We start from the raw sequence: 27,256 nt of genomic DNA on the forward strand, positions 1-27,256 counted from the left end.
TTTACTGCCTATTAAAAAACCATTGAATTCGCCTTTGCAGTGTGATTATAATCCACAATTCGCTGACCGAATAATTTTGATCAATTCATAGCCCATCCAAATACGATGTTCGATTTATTCTGGCACGTTGTGCGCCCCAATAAAGAAAGGGTACACTCATAAAAATTGAGATCGCTTTGATTGGGAGGTCCTTCGTTTTTTCGACTCTACAGCTAAAGAAAGATCAGAGCGCACGTGTTCGGGCCAAAAATGAACAATAATAGGCGGTGGGAAGGCCAGAGCAACGCATTTGGGCCATTAAAATTCATTAGCCGTGCACATCTCGATCTGGAGTGCGAGATCCGATCAATAAAATAAGCAAACAATAAAGACCGGGTCGAGCACATTCAATATGAATAGCGATCTGAACGATCGGAACGATCTGAACTGACCAGCAGCTGTGTTTTTCGATTCGAATTAAAATTCATATTGCCCAAATTAGCAGAAACCGCTCGACGGGCAAAAGTTGTGGGTGGGTGGGTGGTTGGTTGGCTGAGGAGAGTGGAGCGCTTGGCTTAATTAACCTTTCGAAATTGAATTTCCTCACCGCCTGTAATTGTTTTAAAAATAAATTACAAATTTGCAGCGCTCTGCTGATTAGCACAAGTCGATGACTAACTCGATAATGACGCGACATTCGGTCTGCTTTGTTTATGTTATATAATCGAAGTCAAGGTGTAAATAAACAGCGTATTATAGCATTTCTAATGGCTCAGCTTTCGCGTCCAGCAACCAGGTAAGGTATTTGTTTTGTTGTTGTTGTAGATAAGTTGAAATTCCACACGAGCTAAGTGGTGGCCCCCTCCCCCCCTCGGCAGTTGATAAGAGCTGTAGAAATAAAATTAAAATTTAAATAAACCGGAGGGGGTAAACAACAAAACAAAAAAAAAAAAACGAAACAAAGCCAAACGAAATCTATTCAATGTCAAGGTCAGCAAATGAATTTGACTGTTTGTCCCATGTCGTTTCTTCTCTCACTGCTTTTGCACATTTTCTGTTTGCTTTCGTTTTCGTTTTTCTTGTTAATTTTATTGTATATTTCTGTAGATTTTTTTCGCCTTATATTGGCCATTGTTGATAACTTTATTTGCGTTTGCTTTTGCTTTGGCCGTAGGCCATATAAAAATCTGAAAGGAAAATATGGCAAAAATTCCCACCGCCCCCCTGAAAAAGCTTGAGGGATTTAAAAATAATTTTATTTGTTTTAATTTTATGTCATTCCTAAGCTTTTAAGGCCATTTGAGCAACATTTGTTCTTATTTTATTTCTTATATATATGTGGGCAAATTAAATGAAAAGAAATTTCATTGTACATGGAGACTACTAGGGAGTCACGTAGTATTCGATTAGTCAGAATATTGCCAAGTTACGTGGCTAACGGCCAATATATACATATATATACATACCAATATTTACATAAGCGCATAGTTTGGCGAGGGAAATCCTTATCGCCATTGCATCCGGCTTGAATTCGAGTTCGAATTCGAATTCGAATTGGAGACTGGAGGAATTTCCGCTCGCCTGTCATATTTGCAATTTTCCAGCTGTCAGAGAATTTACATTTTTATTTAGAGGAATTTGTGCATTCACATTTATATGCGCTTATCTATCTTTTTCTGATTTATGCATTTTTCTCGACGATTCTTTCCAGCTCCACATCTGGCTGCAATGGGATCTTTTCGCGTCGCCTGGACTTTTCGTCGTTCAATTTGCTGCCAAAGACTCGTTTGAATTCTTATCAAGTCAAGGTGAGTTATGTCCATGAATAAATATGTATGCAGCAGTCAGTCCTAGGGTATTTACTCGCACACCCATTCACCGCGTCGCCTATTCAGATTCAGTCATTGAGAAACCGCAAAGTTGGCTCAACTTGAATCGAATCCGCCCGCCTTCTTGGAAGGACAGGCAAACAAATCTGTATCTGCCTGACTTGACAAACTTGCAATTGGATATGCCTTGGTTTAGAAGTACAAGTAGATGGTTCTCGACTTGCCGGTTTTTTTTATTTCGCCGGATTAGATCATTTCCAGCTGGTCAGCGGAGGCTGTCAAGCTGAGCTAGAATTCCCGGAAAATGCAGCGTAGAAAAATACAAATATTCATTGTCTAAGCTGTTTTTGCAGTCACATGAGTAGCAGCGCGACAAAAACAACTTAAAAGCAGTGGGAAGAAGTGTATTATTTGAACTATATATATTAATCGAAACAGCGCTATTCTATTTTCTCAGTGCACTCCATCTTCGATTGTGAATGAGTGCATTGAAAGCCAATCAAGGGGAAAAGTCTTTGGGCCTGCTGCTTATCTTTCAATCTGCGCCGCCTCTCATTCAGCTTTTCCAGGGGTTCCTCCCCCTCTTCCTCACTCTGCTGCATTATTCCCTTCTGATGCGCCTCCTATATTACCCCGATTCCCAGCGGAATTGTTTCGGATTTCTGTTTACACTCGGTGTAATGCCCAGCCAAACAATTTCATGGTTGTGGGAGTAAGGGAGATGATGAGATGGTTGGCTCAAGTGTAAGTTGATTTCAATTGTACGCCACTCCACTGAGAAAATTACCACACACGAAAAATAAATTTAATAATATCCAGTTCGAAATAAAGCAATGAAAAATATTACATTTCTTTCGGTGCCCAGTCATTGGATTCCGAGACTGGGCCCGCTTAAACCCTTCGAACTGCACATTGTTGTGGATTATGCTCGGTTGAATCCCATTGTTGCTGCTCCCTCCGATTGATATATATGATTGGGCTTGTGGTTGAGGCGGGCACACGGCTATTGAACCGAGTAAAACCGATTTGGAGCCGCAGGTCTGGGCTGGGAATTGCTTGAAGTGGCAATTAGCGAGACTCCAAGGCGAGCTGCTGCACCATTTGCGGTTGTCAAACCGAAGCGAACCCATCTCCATCCTGGTCAGAACTCATGAAATCATAACATGTATGTATGCACGTGGCTGCACAAGTCCTTGGAGTGCGCCTTGAATATTTCATAAGCAGCAGACCGAGTGGCAAGGGCGAATTTGCAGCAGGACAAGTGGGGGAAATCCTGCTTCCTCACCTGTCTTTGGGTTTTCTGCCACCCGGGAGAGCTTTGAATACGTTTTGCGTAGCCAAAATTGTATCTGGCGAATGTATCTGTATCTGTATGTGCAGCGCAGCTGGTCTCGCCATTTCCCTTTTGGCCAACTTATGCGATGTCTGCACGCAGCAGCCAAAATGCAGAAAGAGAAGGCATTGTCTGGCAGCGAATTGCTTTTAAAAACTTTACAATTCAATCTCTGGCTGCTCCTTTTTGGCATGCATTCCGAATTGCATTTCGTATTGAATTTATAAATATTTAATGCCATTCAAAACGCCATGCAACCCCCCTCAGTGAATTTCATTTTTGTTTAAACAAAGTGTCTAGGATTTGACGGTTAGAAGTTTTTAGCCGGGCTTAAAGTGTACTCTGGAACAGAAATAGAAAACGAAAATTTCAAGTTTGCCCGGCAAAGTTTTTCCTGTTTACCCAAAGGATTTAGGATCGAGTAATAATCCCCAAGTCAAACAAAACGGATCGGAAACACAAAAAAAATAAATAGTAAAACCGGTCCGCGGTTCGTCATAATTAAGACAAGTCAACTTGTTAATCATCCAGCAATTTGCTGTGCCGCCACTCAATGATTCCCGAAAGGGTTGTTGCAACGCCTCGCTGATTTTTTAATCAGCATATCATAGACTTCTGGGGCTGGGGACTTAACCTTTTTCCCAATCAGCTGTCGGCATTTTGGCTGTCAAGGGATTTGCGTCGGAAAAGAGCGTAAAAAAGCGAGGCAGCTATAATTATAATTAACAACACAGCTCCGGGGATTGAACTTCAATTCGAACTGTGCACATCTGCTAATTGTTTCGGTTCTTCCTTAATCCTTTTCATATTTAGTATAGAGGGGCGTGTCCGATGATTCAGACGAGATCTGCTCTGTTTTCGGCGCGTTTTTAATATGCCAATCAATCTTTGTCTCTGGCGAACTTTAAGCAAGAAAATAAGTTTTTATATAAATGATTGATGAGCGCAGCACCGCCATGTGTGTCTGTCCGTGCTTTTTGCTCCGAAATCGCAATCGCAGTCTGAGTTTTTATTTTTCAAATTTGAATAGAAATAAATAAATGTTCGTTGCCCTGTTTGCGATCATTTTTTCTATTCGCCTTCCCATTCCAAAACTGACACTACACATCACGGCATTTCCTTTTGCTTCTGGCTGGCGGAAATTTTCCCGAGCTGTTGTCAAACTCAAAATTTGAAGGGAAACGACAGGCACTTACTTATGGGTTTGGTACACCAATTGCAGATGCTCTTAACAGGAAATTATATACGATGTTTGAAGATAAGTTGACAAGTTTCGCATAAAGGGGAAAAAGAATGAGAATTAAAGGACATAGCATTTGGAAAGGGTATCAACTTAGTCTTGTTTTTTTACTGTGCCCTCGAGTGGCGATACTTTTCCAGATTGATGGCTGCACATTCTGTGCGCCAAGAGTTTTCCGCTGGCAGTTCTTTGCCAGTGTCAGCGAATTTTGAGCCGAATTCCAGCGGAGGCAAAAATTCAGTTGATGGGGCGCCACTGGACAGGCCCGAAATTTATGCAGTCTGCCACATAAAAACGCGCTCTCTCAAAGGAGTGCAAAAAATTTGTCATATGCTAGGCGGCTGCTACGTCCGTTGCAATGTGCAAATTCCGCTCGGAATTAAATTTTATTAAAGCCGGCAAATTTATGCAAAAGTTCTCCATCTCAGACATGTCTACGCCCACTCAGGTGCGAGTGGAATTGCTTCGGGCCATGTTTGCCAAAGTTGTTGCCATTGTTGTTACTGTGCGCGGATGTTGCTGATGGAGTTTGGCTGGCCGTCGTCTGCGCTCCTTGAGGAGTGATGTGCGTCGCTTGACTGCCTTAAACATGACATTTATTGTAACTGTCTTGCGGGGGGCTACGCCACTTTTGTCGCTTTTCCCGCTTTTCCTCCCCCCAGTTGATGCCACTGCCACACTGCACAGAGCAGAAAATTGGAGGCAAGTAATGATTCAAGGTGGCTCTTTTTTTTAAGGACCATATTTGAAATTGACTCTTCTTGCGTTTTGAATACCACTTTTGTGTATTAGTTTTACTGAGCATTAAACTCCTATTTTCTCAGTGCAATCGCTGATGTTGCTGTTGTCATTTAAGCATTTGATATGCATTGTGTTGTGTCTGTCTGCGTTCGGTTGACTTTGTGTGAGTTGTGTGTGTTTGCCAGACGGCGCCAAACGTCGACAGTCATTGTCATGGCAACATGTTGCAGACACCGCTGCAGTTGTTGTTGCTGCTGCTGCTTGCATTGCTGTTGCAGCGGCCAGACAAACATTGAGTACTCCACTTCATTTATGCCCCACTCACCACCCACCATCACCCCCCTGCTACCGCTTCGTCCGGAACTTGCCCCCTTTGCTTATCATCCATTTATTTCAATTTCTGCACTTTTGCGTGGTGCAAATTGCACAAAATTTGCTCAAGTGCCTCCAAAGTGCACAATGAAAATGAATAATTATGTGTACGACTTTTCCTCCATGTTGCTTCTTATCCCCTTGTCGTTTGGTATGCTTAATTAAATGCCTTCGAGGCAGTGACAAAAACATATTTCTAATAAGTAAGTATACAAATTTACAGTTGTGGCCAAGAAAATAGTGGTGCTGGCAGAAACGCACTTAGAGAAATATCGTTCGATAACCAAATTTAATGAAAATGTTATCGTGTTTATCGGTAGGTTCTTAACGAGTATCATTTAAAATGTTATTTTATTGAAGCACCGTTCTGTTATTCCAATAAGTCAGTTCATTGACCCAAACGCTTATGGTCTTTTTTCGGTAGTCAGTTTTGAATGGCATTTTGTGGGGAAAATTTAATTTCAATTTTCCTCATCAACTTATTGCGGTTATGTCTCTTTCGCTCGCCCTCAGGCCATCTCTTTCTGCCGAACAGCTGTGGTGTGTGTAGGTGATTTGGGCATTTCCCGTCGTTAGGTTTGTCGCCTGGATGACAGGCACAGGATAATGTCGCGCCGTCCTTGTCGCTCTGCAAAAAGGAGACGCAAGGACAAATGGACAGACGGACGGACAGAGACGAAGACATGTACTGACAGACATTGAGAATGATTGAAAGAGAGGGGCCCAGAAGACAGAAAGCAGAAAGAAGACAGTGGAGGGGAGACAGTGGAGACCCAGCGACCGACATTGAAATGTTGTTGAACTTGCCTCGGTTTTCTGCCTCCATAAACAGAGATGCCAAATGTCAACCCAGGTGGATGTGGCTGTGGATTATGGGAAAGGTGAGGCTGATGAGCAGCGCTCAATGGAGACATCAAGGCTGGCAGTCTGTCCAGTCCGTCATCTCTTATTGAATATTTGCCTTATCACTTCGATTAGCTGAAGACACTGTGAAAATATCACAATGAGCTGAATTTATTCAAAATATATGGGGAATTTTTTCAATAATAATTGCAGAACTTTCAGAAATGGTCACTTAAGTTGTCATCGATGTAATTACAAGCTAATTGGAGTTATTAAAGCAATCGACGAGGAAGTTTGCAGCAATTAATTAAATAAGTACTTAAATACTTTATACATTTTAAAGCTGGAATGATATTTTTTGAAATCATTTCGAAGCGGACTCGTTCCACAGTGAACTCTCGTTGGCTGCGCTAATTACAACAGCAAATGCTAAAAAGGCGCGCATTAAACAAATTTAAAATGCATTGACTTGCGATGTTAACGAGCACGCACACAAACGCACATTTATTTAACCTAAAAAACTTAAAAACACTTCAAAGTCTGCTGCCCACACATCCAAAAGAAAAAAAGCACACATGTCAGCGTCATTTGCATTCGACAATTAAGCATTTGTTTACAATCCACAACGGCAACAATAAAAACAATAACACCAGAGTGAGAAAACCAGCAGCAACAACAAAGTGTATTTTTTTTTTATTTATTTTTTAATGTTCATTCCTCGCTTGAGTTAATCTCACACCCACAAAACTTCGACGTTGTCTCGTCTCAATTTTTATGATTTCATTTAGATTTATCGCACACACACACGAAAAGTTGTGCAAATAACAACAAAAGTCGGGCTTTGTTTATAACAATTGCACAAAAGTTTTTGTAAGTGTATTTATTACTTAGCTGGAGGAGGTGTTGGAATTTTCGTGGCCTTAAAAATCATATAAATCGAAAATGGTTAAAAATGCAGCAAGGTCACTAGACTGACATTTCAATTCAGCTTCCACTTAAATGTATACTTGTTTTTAAAACATATCCAATACTCGCAGAAAATCAAATTAAAACAATTATCGCTGGCAAGGAAATCGTTTTATTGAATTAATCAAATATTATTGCATTATTCACTGCAATCAAATTGTTCAGTTGTTTTTCAACAGACTTTAAATATTTGATATATTTATCACTTGTTTCTTCTGCAATTTTCCGCATTTCTTGCGCATTGTTTTCCCCGCTGGAAAGTTAATTGAAATTTTTAAGGCTCGGCCTGGAATTGTTTTCGTCGTTGATGTGCTGCAGTTGCAGTTGCAGTTGGAAATTGCAGCTGCCGTCTGAGCCACTGAACCACAACGGGTTGCAATTTTGCTTGGTGTTTTTGTGTTTTTTCGCTGCTCTTTCCCGTGTTTTCTGTGTTTTTTAACGCTTCATTTGCCTCGAAGAGCTGGCGAACTGGAGAAATTGGCAAAAATGAGGGGGGAAATGCAATGAGGATGAGGTGCAGTCTGCAAATGTAATTTATATTTACGCCACTTTTATTCCTCCTTACTACAACTTCACTTTATTCCACATTTCATTTGTTGTTCGAGTGAATTTCGGGGATTGTTTGCCTTCAAGTCCCGGCAATTGTATGACAGCTGGCTGACTGACATAATGTCCGATTGGCCCGATGCTAATGACGATCATCAGCACTGCAATCATCCTCGTCATTATCATCATCATCATCATCATCGTGTCGAGCGTTTTCAAGTGTCAGAGATGTCGAGTCGAGCAACTACAACTGGAGAGCTGAAGCTTATTGAAAATTATTGTAATTCGCCGGAACGTCTGGCCCCAGATTCATGTATACTATACTATATGGTGTCCATCCCCACCACCCCTTGGCCCCTTCAGAAATGAAGAAAAAAACATTTTAATTGAATCGATTTCAGCACTGGCGATGACATAATTCCTATGGAGCCACCCTCAGTCAAGTCACCTACATACTACAAACTACACACATGTCCCCTTCTTTTGAGCTCTATAAATCTACTAAGTTTGTCGCTAGTTTTAATGCGCCATGTTTTCGATTTTCTAGCTGACTTTGATTTATGCTACATTTTTCTCTTAATTGTTAGTTGGTTTTTCGCGCTGGCGAAAATGTGGGGGAATGTCAAGCGAACATATGTGAGCGAAATTCAATTAACATTTTCCCCGACTCGATCACACTTTTGTAGACGATTCGCTTGAGGGCTGCAGTCTTTAGTTTTATTTGCCTTAATGAAAATAAATTGCTTAATTTGTTTAGTAGTGTTTGTTTGGTAATGTTTTGCTGCTGCGAAAATAAATTTAAATGTTTTCAGCTGACATGACATGAGCAACAAAAGCAACAAGGCCAGTTTCTGCATAAACAAAAGTAAATGTAAAATGTTAATTATTCTCTTTTTTTAAGTGTGCCCAAATTGCAATGACATTCAGCGGTTTTTAACGCCCATAAGTTTTGGTCATAGGTCCTTGGAAAATCGCTGCCAGCATGAAAACTTTGTTGCCAAAGATCGTTGACTGGCTTTAGCTGATGGTCAAATAATCGGAACGATATTTCTGAGCTGCTCTGAACCGGGCCAAATGCTTTTTATGGCCAATTCGCATGCAGGACGACAGGGACAACGTCATTATCCTCGCTCGCCTCATCTGCTTTTATCCATCGAAATGTGCGTTGAAATTACCAATTTCTGGCCATAAAATCAAAGAGAGAACAAGTTGGCCATTGTGGCCATCCCTGAAACGCTCGCTTTTTATCCCACCAACTTGCAACATTTGCTGCACACTTTGGTGTTGCAGTCATAACGATTCCTAAGCTGGCTTTATGCTGGCCATTATCGAAGGATCTCTGGTTAAGGGTGCATCCTTGTTGGCTTTCGTTTCAATTTCCTATTTGACTGACTTTTTTTTAAATGCTTTTGAAGAGGCTATTATGGTTTTCATTGTAGCAAAAACTTCAAATTTCCTGCCACTTTCTGTTTAATTTTAAAATAATTTGTGTTTAAAAATGTGCGGTTATTTTTTTGGCAGTTTTTCGTTGCTCGTCTGTCTACAAAGTTGCCAATTAGGCGAAAACTTTTTAATAACAGCAGCTGCAGCGGCGACCTGAACTTCTTCGCTTCATTTCCCTGCCACTTGAAGTTCCCTTCTCCTTGCAACATCTTTTTGCTTTCGTCCAGCCAGTGACCTCGTTCAATTGAGTAATTGTTGTTGCTGCTGTTTTATTTTATATATATATATGTATTTCCTCTTTTTTGCTACCTCGCTTCGCTGAGCAGATCCAACACCTGTCCGCCTCGAAAAAGTGGCAGAAAGAAATGCGCTTTGAACCTGAAAAATGGAAGAGAAGAAAGCCAGAAAGGGCGACCAATCAATTTTATGACAAAGCTTCGCCCGTTCCCCATTTTTGGCTTTATTCCGAAATTCCGAATTTAAATATCAAATATTTACAGTTATGGGTATAAACGGAGAAAGAGGGATGGGGCAAAAAGGAATATCAACTTTTATTGCCCAGGACCCCGGCTATTTATTGTCTGCCGGTTCAGACACCTTACACCGTATTTACTTTTTATTCTCCCTTTTGATATTAAATTGTGTCTACAGCGAAATGCCATAAAAATCCCACTTAAAGCTCCTACACCCCGCCGCCCCTCAGCGGTCCCAAAAACTCAGATTTTCCCACGCATATACATACTTATATATATAAATAGGGGGCGACTTTCCCCCCATCGGATTCGACCTTCGCCTTGAATAATATATAAATGCGTCAGTCTGCTTTTTTGGGGGGTCAGAAAGTCTGCGTGCCGCACACATTTGGCAAATAACTCCCCCAGGAGGCGGAAGGGGCGTGCCAGGGGGCGGGAGATAGGTGCAAGGACAAGGTCAGAGCACCCGGCAAAGCTTGGATTCTTTCGTTTGGTGGAGGGAAGGGGACTTTTCGGGGGCATAGGCCTGCGCACGCCCTCAAGTGTGTAGGCACGGTTTATTAACATTCACGAGGAGGTTCCTACACAGAGAGAAAAAGTTGCAGGTCAATTAATACTATTTAAATAGGTGTATTAAAATATTTTCTTTTCTTATATATTTTTTACACCAACAAAGGCAAATCATTGTACGTATTCATATAAAAATGTATATTATCCCCTAAAAGAAAACTCCCCAGATTTTTCCAGTGCTGCTTCCTTTTTCCCTCAAAAACAGCCTGAATTTGAGCATTAAAAAGGAAATGGCTGGGCGGGGGGCTTCCACATTCTGCGCCTACGCAAGGGCAAGTGCAAGGACAACCATTTGGTGGGCCGAATGTGGGTGGCGATGGCGGTGGCACTTCAATGCCAGGGCCATTGTCACGGCCATGGCCATGAGAGGAAAAGCCGAAGCCGAAGCCGGCCGGCTTTTCTCTCTCGCCGGGAAAAGCTCCCGCCGAGTGGAGGAGCCTTGCGGCTGGCCGGATGCCTATGGCGCCTGCGTGGGAACCTATCTCACTTCGCTCTGCTCTCCCAATTGATTTTGGGTTTAATGTCCTTTGCAGAGCCGTGTAGAGACAACCGATTTCAGCGAGGCTCCCTGGGATTTTCCTAACTTGGAAAATCGAGAAAGTTTCCCCCGTGTTTGCCGTGGAGCCTCCAAAAAAATCCCCCGTGACTAATGTGGCGACTAATGGCGTGCCGCCTGGCGGGGCGCGCTTCGTCCTTTTGGGCCTATCCTTGTCTATTTTTGAAATACTTGGCTTTTTATGGCATACTTTATGGCGTTGGAATTGCTGCGTTTAACATCACCGGCTGACGACGAGGAGCTGGGCGCCTGAATTCCCAATGAGTTTCGACTTTCGCCTGGGTTTGACCCATGAATCGCATTTTCCAAAGCCATTGGGGCGGATTTTTCGTCTGGGCATCTGGGAAATCTTTCACTTTTTAGGAATGTTCAACAAAGATATTTTAATTGCGCGATAGAGTTCAAAATCAGGCCTTTTGGGGTAATTACTTTATATTTATATATGTATTTATAGATTGGAAATTATAAATAGAAGAGTATTACGTGGAGTACTTAAATTGCTGCTCTTCTAACTGATTCTTCATCGTTTTTCCCCATTTTCCCTTACCGACTTTTGCCATATGGCAGAGAAATAACAACAAATGAAACTACACACGCGACAATCTATCTGCCAACTTTTTTTCCCCATTTCCTTGCAGCGTTTGCTCTTTGTCTGCGCTTGTAATGATTAATGTCAAGTTTTTGCTCCTCTTTTTATTTTTTATTTTTTCCTCTCGGCTGGTTGGCAATTCTGTGTTTGCTGTTTGAGTTTTCATTTTTCAATGTTTGCGTTTTATTTGCACTCGCCGTCTGCAGTTTAATTTCGCTTAATGAAAAATTGGGTGACTCACGACTGCTCATTTAATTGCCTGACATTGGCCAGGAAAGTGAGAGTTACTTGAAGATGGAATAATGCATATAAATGTGTTGCTTGCACCCCTCGAAAAAGCAAAAATAAAAAACAGTTTCTGTGACAAGTCCGCTTACATTTGGCGATGATTAATGGTGCATGTTCACGTCAGGCGGGATTGCCATTGCGGTTTAAAATAACAGAAAATACTTTGAGAAAAAAGTGTAAATGATTTTTCACACAAAAAAAGGAAAAAACAATGGGTTTTCACACCCCACCCCCTCCGAAGCGTTTTTAAATTAATGAACGCTTGGGCGCAGTTCACATTTCCAGTCTAAACCATTTATTTCGCGGTCACAAAAGTTATTAATAAAGCATTCGAAGCGATTTCTTTATTATTTTAATATTCCTTTTCGGGAGTTTATAATTATTTATGAGTTTTTTGTGCGATCACTTAATGATTTTGTCAAACATTTTTGTCATTACTATAAATCGAGGTGAGGATTTGATGACTCGCTGCAAAAAGGTGGTTGGCCACAACAATTAATCATTTTGGCCAGTGACCGACCATGTCACAGCCATGTCGGTCCTCTTCCTGGGCCCACTTTTATGCGATTTTAATGACTTTTTCCTCCGGCACGGGTTTTCCACGGGTCTCCCTTCCGCCGCTTCCACTTGAGCGACGTCTTCCACTTTGATGCATTTGCAGCTTGTGCCTCTCACCTGAAAGTGCATCCATCATGAATGAATGAATGAGTGAGTGAATGAATGTGGAATGAGCTGGGAGGAATCTTAAATGACGAGGGAAGAGGCGTTGGACTGTAAACGTAAAGATTTCCGACGTTTCTGCTCCAATCTCGTTCTACTCATCGATTGAGTTTGTGGTCTGTGCAATTGCTTTTATACCCTTATATAATTATAGATTGATTTTATTCGATGTAAAAATATGATGATCATTTGGCCTTAAGTTCCATCATCTTTAAAGTAAATATTTCATAAGAAAGAGTACTCCAACGAGTCGACTGATAACCCCTTATTATTGTTGTTCATCTGCTGCCTCGGCTGCTCCTTTTGTGTTGTTTGAATATTTCGTGCGATTCGTGTGTTTGGTTCCTCTGGCATTTTGGATGGGAATGTGTTTGCCTTTGAGCTTTTATCCTGGCATCTGGCAAACAGTCGCCTCCCCTCCGCCGGGGAACCCACATCTGCACTTCAAGTCGACAGTCACTTAAATTGCCATTTCAGCAGCTCATTTCTTTGCTTTTCGGGTTCGTTGTCTCCTGTTCCTCGGTTCACACGTGCAAATCAACAAACGGAATAAAATCGAGGAGCAGTGGCAGGAGCAGCTGGAGGAACTGGAAGAGCTGGAGGAGCTCCTTCGGTAGTTCAACTGCCATTCATCATACGCACTGTTGTGTTCGAGCAAGCATATAAAAATGTTTTCTTTTTTTTCGGAAGGTTTGGTGCTCCTAGCTATTGAAGAGTTTCGTTGCCTTCGAAGATAACAAACGACAAAAAAGTTGGGGTAGAAGTGAACAACAGTCAGGAACTTTAAAGGAAAAACTCGGAAAGACCAGGCTCTGACCACATGCTGTTCTCCGTGTTTTTGCCGATGCCTTTTAGTTGTTATCTGCCACAATTTAGTGGCACTTCCTTGCAACATCGTCGCCGGTCACACAGAAGTTGTAACAAAAACAGGTGCACTGAAAAAAGTGACTTTTATTAAAAGGATATTTACTTTTGTGATTCAGAAACCATTAAGTTAATTTAGATACCATGATGAGATCTTCGTGAGCGCAAGCTTCAATGATTTTGTAATATTTTGAATACTGAGATAATGAGTCCTAATTTCTTTCCGTGCATAACTACAACAAGCTCATCAAGAACAGGCAGCTACAACAAACCGAGTTCATTGCTCGTTAAGTTATTGTCACCTTTATAGCCGCTCGTCCCGACTCAAGTGTCTGACCCATAGACTCGCCAAGTGCCCACCTTTCCCACTTCCCACCCTCCTTTTTTTTTTTTTTTTTTTTTTTTTTTTTTTTTTTTTTTTTTTTTTGTTAGTTTTGTGTGCATAAGAAATTTGAAGGACCACCCAGTCTGACCTTTCACTGATAAAGTGCTTGCGGGAAAATTCGATTTTGCAGTGAGTTCTGAAAGTCCTGCACTTCCGCTGGCTGAGAAGCATTTATGTGGCAGCACCTGGACCGCTCCGCCACTAAATACAACTAATCCCCAATGTAAACGAAACTAATTCGATTTGCCGAACTCCACAGACCAACTTTGTTCCCCTAATTACATTCTGTTTACTTTGGCAATTAAACTCGGGGATTTACCTCTTTTTTCCCCATTATTCGAGTAGGACAAACACACACACACACTCGTTTTAAGCCACTCGACTCCCAGTTTTATTTAATATGCCGGGTATCAACTTGCAAATCAATTTCAATTTCGGCTCCATAAGAAGAACATTGGGCGAATGTCGTTGACATACGCGATTCGGCGGTTCTCCCTCCGATTTATTTTCCTGTCTGCTGGCTTTTTAGTTCACGCGGCACGTAGAAGCGGCGACTCCACTTGACTTGGCCTCGGAATAAATAGTTCAATAATAAATGTGCTGCTCCTGCTCCTCCAGCTGCCAGGAATTATTGTTTCAAGCACTGCTTTCGACAGGAGTGGGGGTAGTATATATATATATATATAAATTGCACCTGTGCCTGACGTGCGTTTTTCACTCAAATTAATTAAAGCTGCCCCTCGACTTCACTTCACTTTAAGCTCGCGGAAATGACGGGGCAAATGGCGGTGTAGGGGGAACATTGCAGGGGTCGGGAAGGCAACTTCCTTTGGCGTGTTTCCGATTGCTTGTTAGACACACTCCAGAGTGCCAGACATGCATTTTTCTACTTAGTTTGCGCGCCGAGCAGAGGACTTTACACAGCGAGAAAATAGCACATGAATAGGTCACGTAAGAATTATAAGTATTCTGGTTTGTTGCAAGTGCAACTTTGATCAATTACTTAAATAGAGTTGAGTAATATTTGTTTGCTGTGTGGTTTTCCTTTTCGCTGAATGCTGTTCACATGTCTATAGCTATTTTTATGGCAAACTTTTTATTTGCACCTCATAAAATGCGGCAAATGCGCCGTGCTGTATGCAACACAATGCCAAATAAGTTTTCAGCCATATCCCTGGCCACAAATACACCCACATGTGTAGATGCCTTTTATGCACATGTGGGTGGATGGGTTTTTGTGTTTCGTGTCGATGTGTGGATGTGTGTCTGCCACAAATGTGATATTTATGACGCTCGCCCAGACAAAGAATCCTTGCCAGCTGCAGGTGCTCCGCTCCTCCGGGGAGGAGGAACTGGGATCCGAACGGACCAGAATGGATGGCCAGGGCCAGAACATTTATGGCGAAAAAAGAGAAGTTTTCGTTAGTTACGAGGCCAGCCTGGAAAAACTTTCACTGAGCTCTGCTTCTTTCTTATTCGTTTATTTGCCGCCGACCTTTGTGGCCTTCGTCGTCTGGACGCTGGTGTAATTAAATTTTAATTTTCCCTCGCCCAGCAAAACAAGCAAATCCCATTTAATTGATATTAATTTCATATGTTTTCTCTCTCTTTGCAGGTGAGTTTATGATTTTCCTTCTAGTTACATGGTAATGGTTGGTAATCCCTGGTGAGTTTTTTTTTTGCTCTGATTGCTAAAATTTCTAGTTTGCTATCTTTTTATGCATAAATGCTTATCTCGCATAGGAAATAAATCACTTTTTTCCATTATTGGCCTAATCCCCAACGGACGCATTAATTATGATCAGAATTTGAAATTTTTTATAGTTCGAACTTTAAATCCCACAAATAATGGCCTGCGAAATGCCTCACTCAGAGTTAAAGCATTGCTTTTATGCGTTTCGATGTAAAATTAGTTAGTATTCCCAGGAGTTAAGCACACCTTTCGAAAGGTTTGCACACGTAGCGGGCATTCAAAACTTTTATGGACCGAATTGTGTCACTCTTCCTTTAACCCTCTGGTGCCCCGTCTATGCCACGTTCTTTCGATGTCTTCAATGCGAAATGCAATTTCCTGAGCGCGTAATTTTGGCTTTTTATTTACAACGCATAAATGCGCTTAATAAACACGCTGCACATGGCGAATGTGGCACGTTGCACTGCTGTTTTTGCACTTTTGCTGCACTGAAAGAGTTGTAAAACACGGCGAAATGGCCGAGGCGAAGTTCCGCTGCATTAAGTTGGCCAACAATTTGGCCGGAGGGAATGGCAAAAAGTTTATTAGTTGCCAGCCAGTCAGTCAGCCAGCCAGCAGTTTCTTCTAGTCCGTACCTCTGCTCATCGCTCATACGACGTGTTGTCTGTCCCTCGGGCTTGCATACCCTTTCTTTGGGTAGTTTGGACTTAACGTAGTGGATAAATGTAAGCTATGGCAAATAAGGTTTGCATCTCAATTGTTTGGATGCACTTCTTTAATAAAATATTCAACAAAATTTGTGAAATAGTTTATACAATATATATAGCTTCGCTAGAAAGAGTATTCCCCCATTCAAGCCTCGAATTTCCCCCAACCATTTAACTTTGAATGCAGCTTCTGTTTTTGCTGCTGGTTTATGTATGGCGGAGCAAATTTTATTAGCTGCGATGGCCAACAATGGCTGAATTTGTATGCTTTTATTGCCGCTGTTTGTTTGCGCAGTTCGCTGGAGCTGAAGAGGTGAACAAACCGCTCGTTTTGACTCTGCCCTTACCTGTCCACATGTGTATGTGTTCCCTTTGTGGCACCACCTTTCTGTTTCTAATCCCACTGCTCAGTGTCGCTACCCATTTGCGTCTCGATTCATTTGTTTTCGTCCTTGGGCCTCGGCTTATCTGCGGTGTCGAGTCCTTTATGAAGCTGTCACTTTGATGCCCGCGGACGAACTACGCACTTTTCGAACACCTCCCTCCTTAGAAATCGGAATGTGCTGTCAATCCAATCCAACCAACTGCGCATTCAACTTACTCCGAGGAATCGCTTTGCCGAGCTGACGACGCAATTTGCCAACTGCGCAGGTTCAGCCTGCTCAAGTTGTACGAAAGTACCCCTATAACTGTACGCCTTTCAATCGTTCAAGAAGTCAGGATCTGGGTGGACAATAAAAGGGAACAAACAAGGCAAGATCATCCAATAGAAGCGGACAAAAGGACTCTGACAAAGGGAATTACATAAGTCTTTTCCAGCTGCCTTAACCCTTTGTTTGCAATTGTATTGTAAAACTGTCGTTTAGCGAAAAGCTATTTGACATTACAAATATTGAGAATGTTGTGTCTTGAAAGGAGCCTCAAATAAGCTACTGTAACTATGTGTAGTTAGTTATCCTCTATACTTTGAATATTTTATGTTCCATGCTTCAGATGCAAATTCTGTCCAGCTCACTGCATTGAAAGCAAGGCAGTTTGTTTTTTTTTAGGGGTTGCAACCCTTTTGTGGTTGCACATGCAGTTGCATTCGTCCTTTGCGATGATCCTGTCTGCGTCTGCTTTAATTTGTTACGTTTGAATTGCTGGCAACTCGTTTTTAATTGCCGCACGAGTGGCTGTGTGCAAGTGTTGCAAGTAGTTTGCCTAATTGGTACGGTGCATATTCCAGACGTCTGCCACACGATTCCGTATCCGCATGGATGTATGAAAATAGAATGCAAATATCGATATGGCAGCTTGTGCAGTTTTTCGAGGCTGCCAATTATGGGACTAAGCTGCATATTGCGGACCAGACAGACGTCGTTCTGGGATTAGCCGTCTGCCATAACAAACTCCCATCCCATTCAACTTGCTTGTTCCCTTGGTTGTATTTTTACTTATTTTTGCCCAACTGCAATCCTGGAAACTTCCCTGAAATTATGAATTTAAATTGCGGCTAATAAATCGCCGCAAATAATCATATTTTTGCCCATTTTTCTTTTACTTTTGCGGTCTTTGCAGACCGGCAACGGGAACGGAAGAGGTTGCAAGAAGCCAGGACATCCTTCTGCAAGATTGCAAGTAGTTGATAAAGTGCATTTTGTGCTGCTGAAGCCCTGATGCAAATGACACAAACGACAACATTTCAACTTGGTCTGCTTCCTTGGGGAGTCCCAACTCCATACTCCCTACTCAGTACTCCGTACTCCTTTCGTTTTTCCCATTCCGCAGTTTTGCAGTCAAAATAAGTAAAAATGGCCAACCGCTTCCATCGTTTGGCTTTATGCAAATGCAAAATGGATTTAAATTGGCCAGACAAAGTCCGCTGGGCGAAGGCAAACCAAACAAGCAGACTTGCTTTAACTTTTGCCCATTGAAAATGTAGTTTTCAGCTGCGAAGCGCTAAAAATGCAATTAAAAGCGAATTATTCCGCCAGCCAGGGAGTCGCCACCAACTCACAAACTCCTCTTGCCACTTTAATAATTTCCGAATAACTCTGGCTGGTTTAAAGCGCATTTTTGCCAAATTATGCAGTTTTATTTTTATGTTTTTCAGCTACGCTAAAAAGATACAATTTCAATTAATTTTAAGCTCTTCCCGCAGTCGTTTACCTTTTTTCGGAAATGGAAATTTGATTTATCAATGGTTTTCGGGTGGTTTAAAGTGAAAGGGTTTGCTGCAGGGCTCATAATTTGGGTTTAGAGAACATTAGATGGGGATTAAGTTCAGGGTAGCGTGAGTTATATCCACTGGATGCGACGCCAACCGCCTGGACGAAGAGACAAAAGCCGCAGATACTTAGAGAAATTATTTTATAAACCCCCCTTCTTTCAATTTTCTTTTTAACTGCGGGAAGTTATTACCACATCCATAAATTCGAATTATATACTTATGTAATGTCCCTAACGATGCCTAATCCTTTTGAATGGTTATAAAAGAGCGCATTTGGCTGATGGGTTGGATAATTTCCTTAATGTTTTCCACATCCTCAAGCCGAGTTTCCTCCAGCTCAAGTTTCAGCGATAACTTTGCTCGCATATATATGGTATTACCTTTAATTATCCCCTTTTTGCCGATTTCTCCACCTCATTGACAATGCACGCCCCCAAAAACCGAAGTCTACCGATCTCCACTGATCCCATTGCCATTTATACTGATAACCACAGCGAATATCTGGCGGGTATCGTAATTCAGACCGAAATTATATGGCCCTCGTTACCTGGCCCGAATTCGTTCGGTTTGTCGTCTTAAATTTCCTTCGATTCGGCGGGCTTCTTCTCGATGAATGAAAAGAGCAAAGACAAAAGCGAAATCCTGATTGTGCAGCTAAAGCTGGAACTGAATCCGAATCCGATTCCAAGTGCCATCTCGGTGAAATAACACTACGAGAAATCTGGGATCTTACTGTTTGAATTGCCCATTTTCCCATAAACGAGAGCTGAAAATCAACATCTACGATATTCGTATATGAACGTAATCCATTTAATGTAAATATCTGTGAGTTTTTTAATCTCTCACATCCGATTTGATTATGTTTTCCCTATGATTAATTGCTATTTTCCCAGTGCACACACACAGTTCGCCTTCGGAGATAAAATATCAGAACGAGTCGAAGAGGCGGAATCTTCTGCCTACCTGAAGAAGAACTGGAATTCGTGCCGCAGTTGTTTTTCCCCACCTTCTCGGATCCCAGTTCGCATTTCCCATTGTTCATTGATCTGTCTGCCACCACCCCTTCCAGTTTTTGTGAAAAGGGTCGTCGGGTTTGGGATGCGTTGACAACCAGGCATTCGGCGGCAACCGCAACGAAGCTGATCAGATTACATAATGTGACATAATTAATTTCGAAATTTATAAGAAATCCGCAGCAGCAGCCGAAGAATCAACATGGTAGGCCCATCTAGCTATTAGCGATTAGCTAGTTAGTTGGAGGGCTTTTTTTTAAGGGTTCCCAATCGGATTTGGGTCATCGAAGACACACACGCGTAGGCACGTCGCCCAATTTCCAGCTAATTTTCCGCTATCTTCAGCGAGAAGATCGCGTTCTTGTATCTGCCAGATACTTTTTCACTTCATTTTACATGGGCTGTAACTCATTTCAGCGTATTTATTCTTTCGTCGTCGTGTTGTATCTGCCGGAATATAAATCAAGCAATTGCCCTGGTCACCAGAGACAGAACGCATATGTCTTGCCGCTCCGAAAGTTGAGACGGCACCTTAAGGTCGCCCAGCTTTGTCTGCTATCTGTTATAATTTTATTTTATTTATCGCTGAAATTGAATCGTCTGCAGCCACGGAGACAATGAGACATTAACCCAATAAGCAGGGCGAACAGATGGAAAGGCGAATACTTTTCTCGATGTGCAAAACTCTGTGATTCAGTGCCCCGAGAAAATGGGGAATTCAAGTTGAGCGACTCAGAAATGCAGCAACATTTAAGATGTTTAATTACACCCAAATAGCTAGATACTTTTTGCCAACATTAAACAATTGCTGTAATATTCGTTATCTGGTTATGTAATCCACTGCCATCCACATTTCATTTTCTTTGTTTCGCATGACAACTTCGCATTAGGGAAGTGCATTAAATGCCGTCCAATTCTATTTGGAAAAAAGTACACAAAAATCTCAATTGAGATGCAAATGATCAGAGAGCCATGTTATTTGCAGTTGTTTTTGTGTTTATTGTTTTAACAATTCAATTTGCATAAAAATTCAGACGAAAATAGAGGGAGATTGAGCCAAATTGCGTCACGGCATTGTTTAATTTATTATATACACGGTGGAAATCACTTCCCCTCTCCCAATGAGAGTTGTACGACCCAATTTGCAGCGAACCGCAAATTCCTTGGGGGGATTTCGCAGCTATTTCTACTTGTTGATGGTGACTCCTCCTGCCCCCCAAACACCCAACCCCCGACTTATTCGGACCGATAAGGTTCAATCAGCTCCAACTTGAGCTGCTCAAGGATGCGAGTGCCATAAAATCCCCAACAATATTTACCATAAGTAATAAAAATGCGAGTAAATTGCTTTTTTAAGCTCAAGTAAATCAGAGACTGTGGCCGAACTCGAGAGTCCGGTCTTGCCATTGTCTGGAAGAAAGTTGAGAGACTTGTAAATACCCTATACTCTAAGATTGGCAGTGTTTTAATAAAAGTACGTCCTTATCTTTTTATGATCCTGGCCATGTTATGTCATGTTAATGAACTAAAAATTGGCATATGGATAGATCCATTTGATGGTATGCACTATCCCAAAAATGGGAACCGAACCCTGTTGTATCAAATAAATATTAACGTTTTGTTAGTGAACGATACCTATACCCTATATACCCAGTACAAATACCGAGCAAAACCAACAAAAACAGTAAATGGAACAACACAGCGGCGGCAACAAAGTATACATATGTGTTCGATAAGGGGGCAGTCCGCAAACCCTAAAGGTTGTTCGGACTCAAATATATTTGCTTGCTGCTTATTATATGATATTGTATTGTACTGTACAGTGGGGCACATATCACTAGTCGCACATATGTTTGTCCAGAGCTCAGTACTGTGTGTAATTTGAAATAGTGGCCATAAACAATCGCGGACGGATGCCATTTGCGATTGTTCATGTGCGGATCGGATCTGCAAGTACTATATATATAGTATATAGCTACATTATGTTGGCCCAGGACGTGACTTATGCGCTTTTCGCATGTGCGCGTAGTTGTTGTTTGCGGGGGATCGAAAACAAAACCATAAACCTTGTCTGGGGCACATAAAAACCTCAAGTTTTCCGCCCGCCAGGGGGCGTGGGTGTTTTTCGCGGGAGCGGGGATCTGAATGCGTTACATACCACTTAATTTCGGTTTTTATGCACTTCTCGCATTTATTGAGTTAGATAATCTAGTTAATTTATTCAAAACCATAAATATGGCAGGCGAGAAGGTTTCCCAGTTTCTTTTAATGAGTCGTTAAAGTTGTTAGCATAATTGTTTAGTACCCATAGTGTGAATATCTATAGAATTTGTGGCATCGTTAAACAAACAACTGGCTGACTAAAATTGTTGTAGTTTTCGTTGCGTTTTTGCATTTCCCGTTCGCTCGCAATAGCAAAACACGCGAGTTCATCGCTCCAATTCAATGAAATGGACTGAACTGCGAAACGGTGGAGGTTACATACCTGTGGATATCTCAACGCAAATATACATGCATATGCTATAAAATATATATATATTCCGATCTTTGCGATAGTTTGTGCTATTGACTCTTTGCCGTTCGAGCCAACGGATCAGATAGCGAAAACATCATCATCCGAAGTGCATTCATTCTGCTGTCTATGTGGATCTTCAGACTTATAGTGCAACTATGCAATCATTCCCTTTATTTTTAAAACCATATACACCAAAACAAAGTCCGTGAATCAGCTATTCGATAGATGTATTTACTTAATTATGTCTTAATTATCTAATGATTGGTTGATGACTTCATTACAAAGCACTTAATCGAATAATATTAGTTAAGCGCGAATTCATTAATCATCTTTTGTGGCGTTAACGATTTAAACTGGCATGAACTGGAATTTGTTCCCCACACTCAGTGGGAACTATTCGAATGGCCAGCGGTGTGTTTGTTTCTTTTCGGCACATTTTATCGAATTCGAATTTACAATTTTTTCGGTGTGCCAGATCTTTCCATTCAATGCCTCTCTTTCTCCCACATACGAAAAAAACGATGCCAAACATCCGCTGTGCGAAATGAAAAAGGGAATAAAAAGCAGATAAATAGATTAAGAAGGAGAAAAACAATGCAAATTTATGTGAAAAGCATTAGGCATTAAATACATTACAAGTCAGGCAACTAGCGACTAATTACAAATTGTGCCGGCATGTTGCACATAAAAAGCAACAACAATCAGCGAAAAACATCAAAAGCAGCTAGAGCAGCAGCAACAACAACACTGCTACTCAATGCAATTAGTCAAATTCAGCAGCGGCAACAACTACAAAAACAACAGATGACGAATGCTGCGTCATGTTGTTGCTGCCATTGTTGTTGCACTATTTGATTTGCCATGCGAGCAGCGCTGCCGACGTCGCCGTGGAGCGCAGAGCAGAGCAGAGGAATGAGTGCAATGCACTCGGCCAGCGTGCGAGAGCGGGACGGGTGGAGCGAGAGAGCGCCAATAGTGTGCAATGGAGCGGGCGATAGATGAAACAGCGATAATGGGAGGTGAAGGTGGGAGAGCACCGGCGGAGCTGCGCAGTTAGCTAGTTTACAGCTAGCAAAGATACTTGGCCATTCGGAATAAAATAATAAGACTAAGAGTAATGAGAACTATGCAACTATGCAAGAACCAGCAATATAATAAGAAAATGTAAGAATACATACAACTGAATGAAAAGTATCTTCTCCTAGCTGCCCTTCAATTAAGTGGCCACTTTAGCTACTTTTGTAATCTATGACAAGACGGCGGGCAGACCTGATGTAGTTGTAAAACAAAAAGCTAAATTGTTCAGCGCTCTTTTCTCTCGCCTTCTGTGATAATGGCAGCACAAAAAATGAGCACAAACCTAGCAACAAAACATTTGACGAGGCGACTGCCCAATAGGAAAAAATGTGCGATAGGTCGGAGTTTTCATGTGTGTGCCGCGTATTTTCCGCTGTCTTTTTTTCCGTTTTCAGCTTTGTGCTTCTTTTTTGCATGTTTCTGCTGTTGCTAATTGTTTGCGCTGACTGCAATTTGCATGTGTCGCGATTCGCGAAGTTTATTGACCGCTCGGCGTGGGCAGCTCAGCGGCAGCGACACGGCGACGTTAGCGGCAGCGCCTCTGGCAGCACGCCCAACTATTTATAGATAAGAAAATGTGGCAAGCGCGGGCAAAAACAACTGAAAACAACGCGAAAACTAAAAAATACAAAATACACAAACCCATGAAAAGCGACTAAAGTTGCGCAAGCCATTAAAACACTACAAAAAATTGCATTCACACGAGGAATTTCACTCGAACAATTCGGGGAAATACGAAATAGAATTCCTGGGAAATCTGTCGCACTTTGCCTGAATTAACATTCTTAATTAATTTTCCACTTAAATTGTAGAATTGCAAATTGTAACAATGAGAAATAAGCCAATGCAGCTATACAGTATGCGAATTCTTCTAAAGTCTTCTTATAAAATAATAAGACGAATAGTTTTTATATTTAACGAATTTAAAGACAAACTAAATATTTTCCTTTTACCAAATTTGGTTACTTTGCCATTGAGAACGTCATTCGTTCGCTCAATAAAGTGAAGAAGCTGCAACATGAAATGTTGCTGACCGGATGTTGCACATTGCAGCACGCAGCTGTTGCTCCTCGTTGCTGTTGTTGCAATCATAGCGCAAATGAAGCAAATATTTGCTGTTAACAACTTAATGCGCTTGTCGCCGCCGCATCGCCGCCCGCCCCCGCCCCCTTTTCCGCTGATTATGCGCCTCAATCAACAGCAGCAGCAGCAGCAACAACTAAAACAGCAACATCAGCAGTGCTGCTGCTGCACTTCATAATTTCTGCTATCTTGAGCTTCGCTTTTTATTTCAGTTTTAATGCAATTAACTTGGCACTTGTCTGACTTTCCGTCTCAGTCTCACTGCGGCTGTCTGTCGCCTGTCTATATATATATCTACCTTTTTCCCGCCAGACATCGGTTGACAACATTTCCCCCCTTTTTCAGCCATGTCGAGTGGGCCGGCTGCTTTATGGCCAGCTAATGCTGTTTTTATCTCTTTTTCTTGGCCAAGATTTATATTATTGTTATTGGAACTTTCAATAAAAGTTGCCCGTCGCCGTGGGCTTTGCGCGCGAAAGAGAGGGAAGCTGTGGCGCTGAAAGAGACAGTGAATGGGATTCTGAGCTGCTTCGCCAGCTGAAGCTGTTTGTCTGATTAATTCGCAATTAAACTGTGATTAATGCTGTTTATTCTGCGCCAACTTATTAGCTAAATGTGTTAATTATGAGTGTCGATTGTTGGGATTACAGCATTAGAGCTTTTTGTTTTGTGTGCAATGCAATAGTTTAGTCACGTAAATAATTACAGTTGGAATAGTTTTATGGCCATGTGAGGTATTTTAAAATATATTTATGTAATCAGTTTCCAATGCCATTTTCATACTAGCTTCAACTTCTAGCTGTTCCAGCATTAGAGTGTCCACTGTATTTGGTGCTGTAATGTAATAATTAAACGCCAATTATTATTCATATTTGTCGTGTTCGCGATTTTACCGCCCGCACTCGACAGCAATTATCGCCGTCTGGGAGATCAATGATCACACATGATCACCCGCAGTAAAAAAAAAAATGAAAACACGCATGCTGGCAAATGAATTCATGAATAAATCAGACTCATGCTCGAAACTCAGACGCGAGTCGTCCTTCACAGCTTGCTGGCAATTTGCATTTGCCTTTTTTGTCGCCGTCGTCGTCGCATTTTCATCACTTTTCACACCAAACATTTAAATGCGAAAATCAATTAAAAATGTTTGCTGCGGTTAAAATGCCATTGGGAGGGGGTGTCACACTATCTCTTCTCGAGGTTTTCGTGGTAATGACCGACGAGCGGAGTGTCCATGGCAAAAATGCATAAATAACAAAGGCAAACAGCGGCAAACAAACGACAGACGACCGAAAGAGATGACACTATACGGGGTGGTGAAAGAGACAGACATGTATCATTTTTATAAGTTAACTTTAACTTGTAACTTTAAATTTATCATTTGAATTCAAAGTAATCTTAGCCAAACCCAAAGAAATGTTATGCTATGCACTCGTAAAAGCTAACTAAATATTTTAATTAATACATTCCTGAATAAACTTGGCAGGGCAGTTATCGGCTATTGGATATATACCCATCTATTGGTAGCATTGAGTTCGGTCACGACTTGGGCGACATGTGACACCCACGGTGCATAGAGATCGGAGCAGATCGAAATGCAGCAAACTGCACTTTTTATGTGCTCGGTGTTCTGCTTTTTAGCATTTGTTCTTGAAAAGTTGCAATGTCTGGCGGCAAATTAATTGCCAGCTTTGGCTTGTGCACAGTACTTATGTTTCTAGCAATGGGGGGTGGGAAGGGGGGCGTGGCTGCATAATTACAGGCGCTGACAATGGACAGACGACGAGCAGACGACCAGCAAAGCGGGGCTTGACTGTAATTTGACCTTAATGAGGCTGGTCGCTCAAAATGCATTTTAATTACAAGACACGAATTAATGGCACCTTGGTGTGGGCACATAAAAATATACTATATTAACTAATGTATTCAGCATATTTTACTTCTATGGGAAAATATTTAAAAGTACATATGTTGCTGTTTCCAGGAGATAAACTTGCTTGTTAGCTCTTTATAATTTGTACCTACCATACATAATACCGAGTGTTTTGTTAATATTATTTCCTCGTTGAAGGAACTGGGTCAATGTCGGGAAATTCACATCACCGAAGACACTCTTTTAATTTAGACATTTGCCGACATTTATGAGGCGGCCATAAAAACGCTTGCCCGTGTTTGGCCAGCTGATCTGCGATGTAAGCGTTGAATTTATGACGCGCACTGTACGCGCAGCCTGGCTTTTTACTCTTGGCCAAAACAAAACAATTGGCCACAAAATGTGTGTTTACGACGTTCGCTCGGCTAGCAGTTCGCATCTTTTTGGGATCCTAGACCTATAAAAGTTGGCCATTGGCCATTGGCCATTTGGGTTTCTGGCTATCTCTCGCTGGCCATCTCGCTGCCATGTAGGCTCTGCACATTTGTCAAATTGATTGCAAAATAAATTCGAGTGTGCGATTTCTTCATTAGTCGCCGCCAACTGCAGTTGACATTGTCCAAAGATGATGCATGTGGCAAGTGGCTAGTGGCCAGTGGATTGTGGCACACACACGCACACTGAGCAGCACGGATAATCTGCATAATTTAATACTGAATTATAGACTTTGTGTATTCATCGGGGGACCAAGGAGAAGAGGACACTTCACAATTAATGGGTAAAAAAATTCTGTGCCTATTCAGCCAGCGATTCCTTAAAAGGAGTTTGGCTTTTGTGGGTTAAGCCTTGAATGCTGGCCATGGCTAGCAGTTTAAAGATGTAATTCGATAGAACTCGATGGCTTTAGTAATTTAGTAATTCGTTAAGTTTAGCCAGCTAAGCAGTCATACCAAACTGGGAATACTTATATATTTGGATGGAATGAGCTTGTAAACTTACCTAACCCACCATATGACTTTGAATTAATCACCTTTTTCCCCTTCCCATCTCATTGCAGGTATGTGCCACCACTTCCTATATAGATATCTATAAACTCAATGCAATCGTGAGTATAAAAAGCGGCGCTTGGTGATAAAACGTTGAATCGAGACGCGTTCGTTCGACTTTTAGTATAGTTTTTGTTACCCACACAATAATTCTGGTTCCCATCTGCGGCTAATTTGCATAATAAGCGCACAGCTGTTAATTAATAACGGGCAGCTGCCCGAAAAACAACAATCGTGGACCTTCGGTAGCGGCAGATCAAATACAGCGACTTTGTATCGAAATTATGAGAGATTTTC

General features: G+C 41.6%; 1 protein-coding gene and 1 long non-coding RNA gene across 2 annotated transcripts in view; one reads left to right on the top strand and one right to left on the bottom strand.

Annotated features, from left to right (window-relative positions):
* The window catches only part of LOC6612854 (headcase protein), an 82,762-nt gene that overhangs the window by 33,337 nt on the left and 22,169 nt on the right, over positions 1 to 27,256 (top strand). Inside the window, exon 2 of the mRNA XM_002037310.2 lies at positions 1,691 to 1,787. Within this exon, the coding sequence (XP_002037346.1) occupies positions 1,691 to 1,787 (97 nt within the window). The remainder of the gene's footprint in view (positions 1 to 1,690; positions 1,788 to 27,256) is intronic.
* LOC116801710 lies at positions 7,710 to 8,054 on the bottom strand. The gene is made up of 2 exons (XR_004362183.1): positions 7,848 to 8,054; positions 7,710 to 7,771 (listed from the first exon to the last, which is right to left on the bottom strand). It is a non-coding gene; the product is annotated as an uncharacterized LOC116801710 (long non-coding RNA).

Source organism: Drosophila sechellia, chromosome 3R, assembly GCF_004382195.2.
Source record: "Drosophila sechellia strain sech25 chromosome 3R, ASM438219v1, whole genome shotgun sequence".
Lineage (NCBI taxonomy): Eukaryota > Metazoa > Arthropoda > Insecta > Diptera > Drosophilidae > Drosophila > Drosophila sechellia.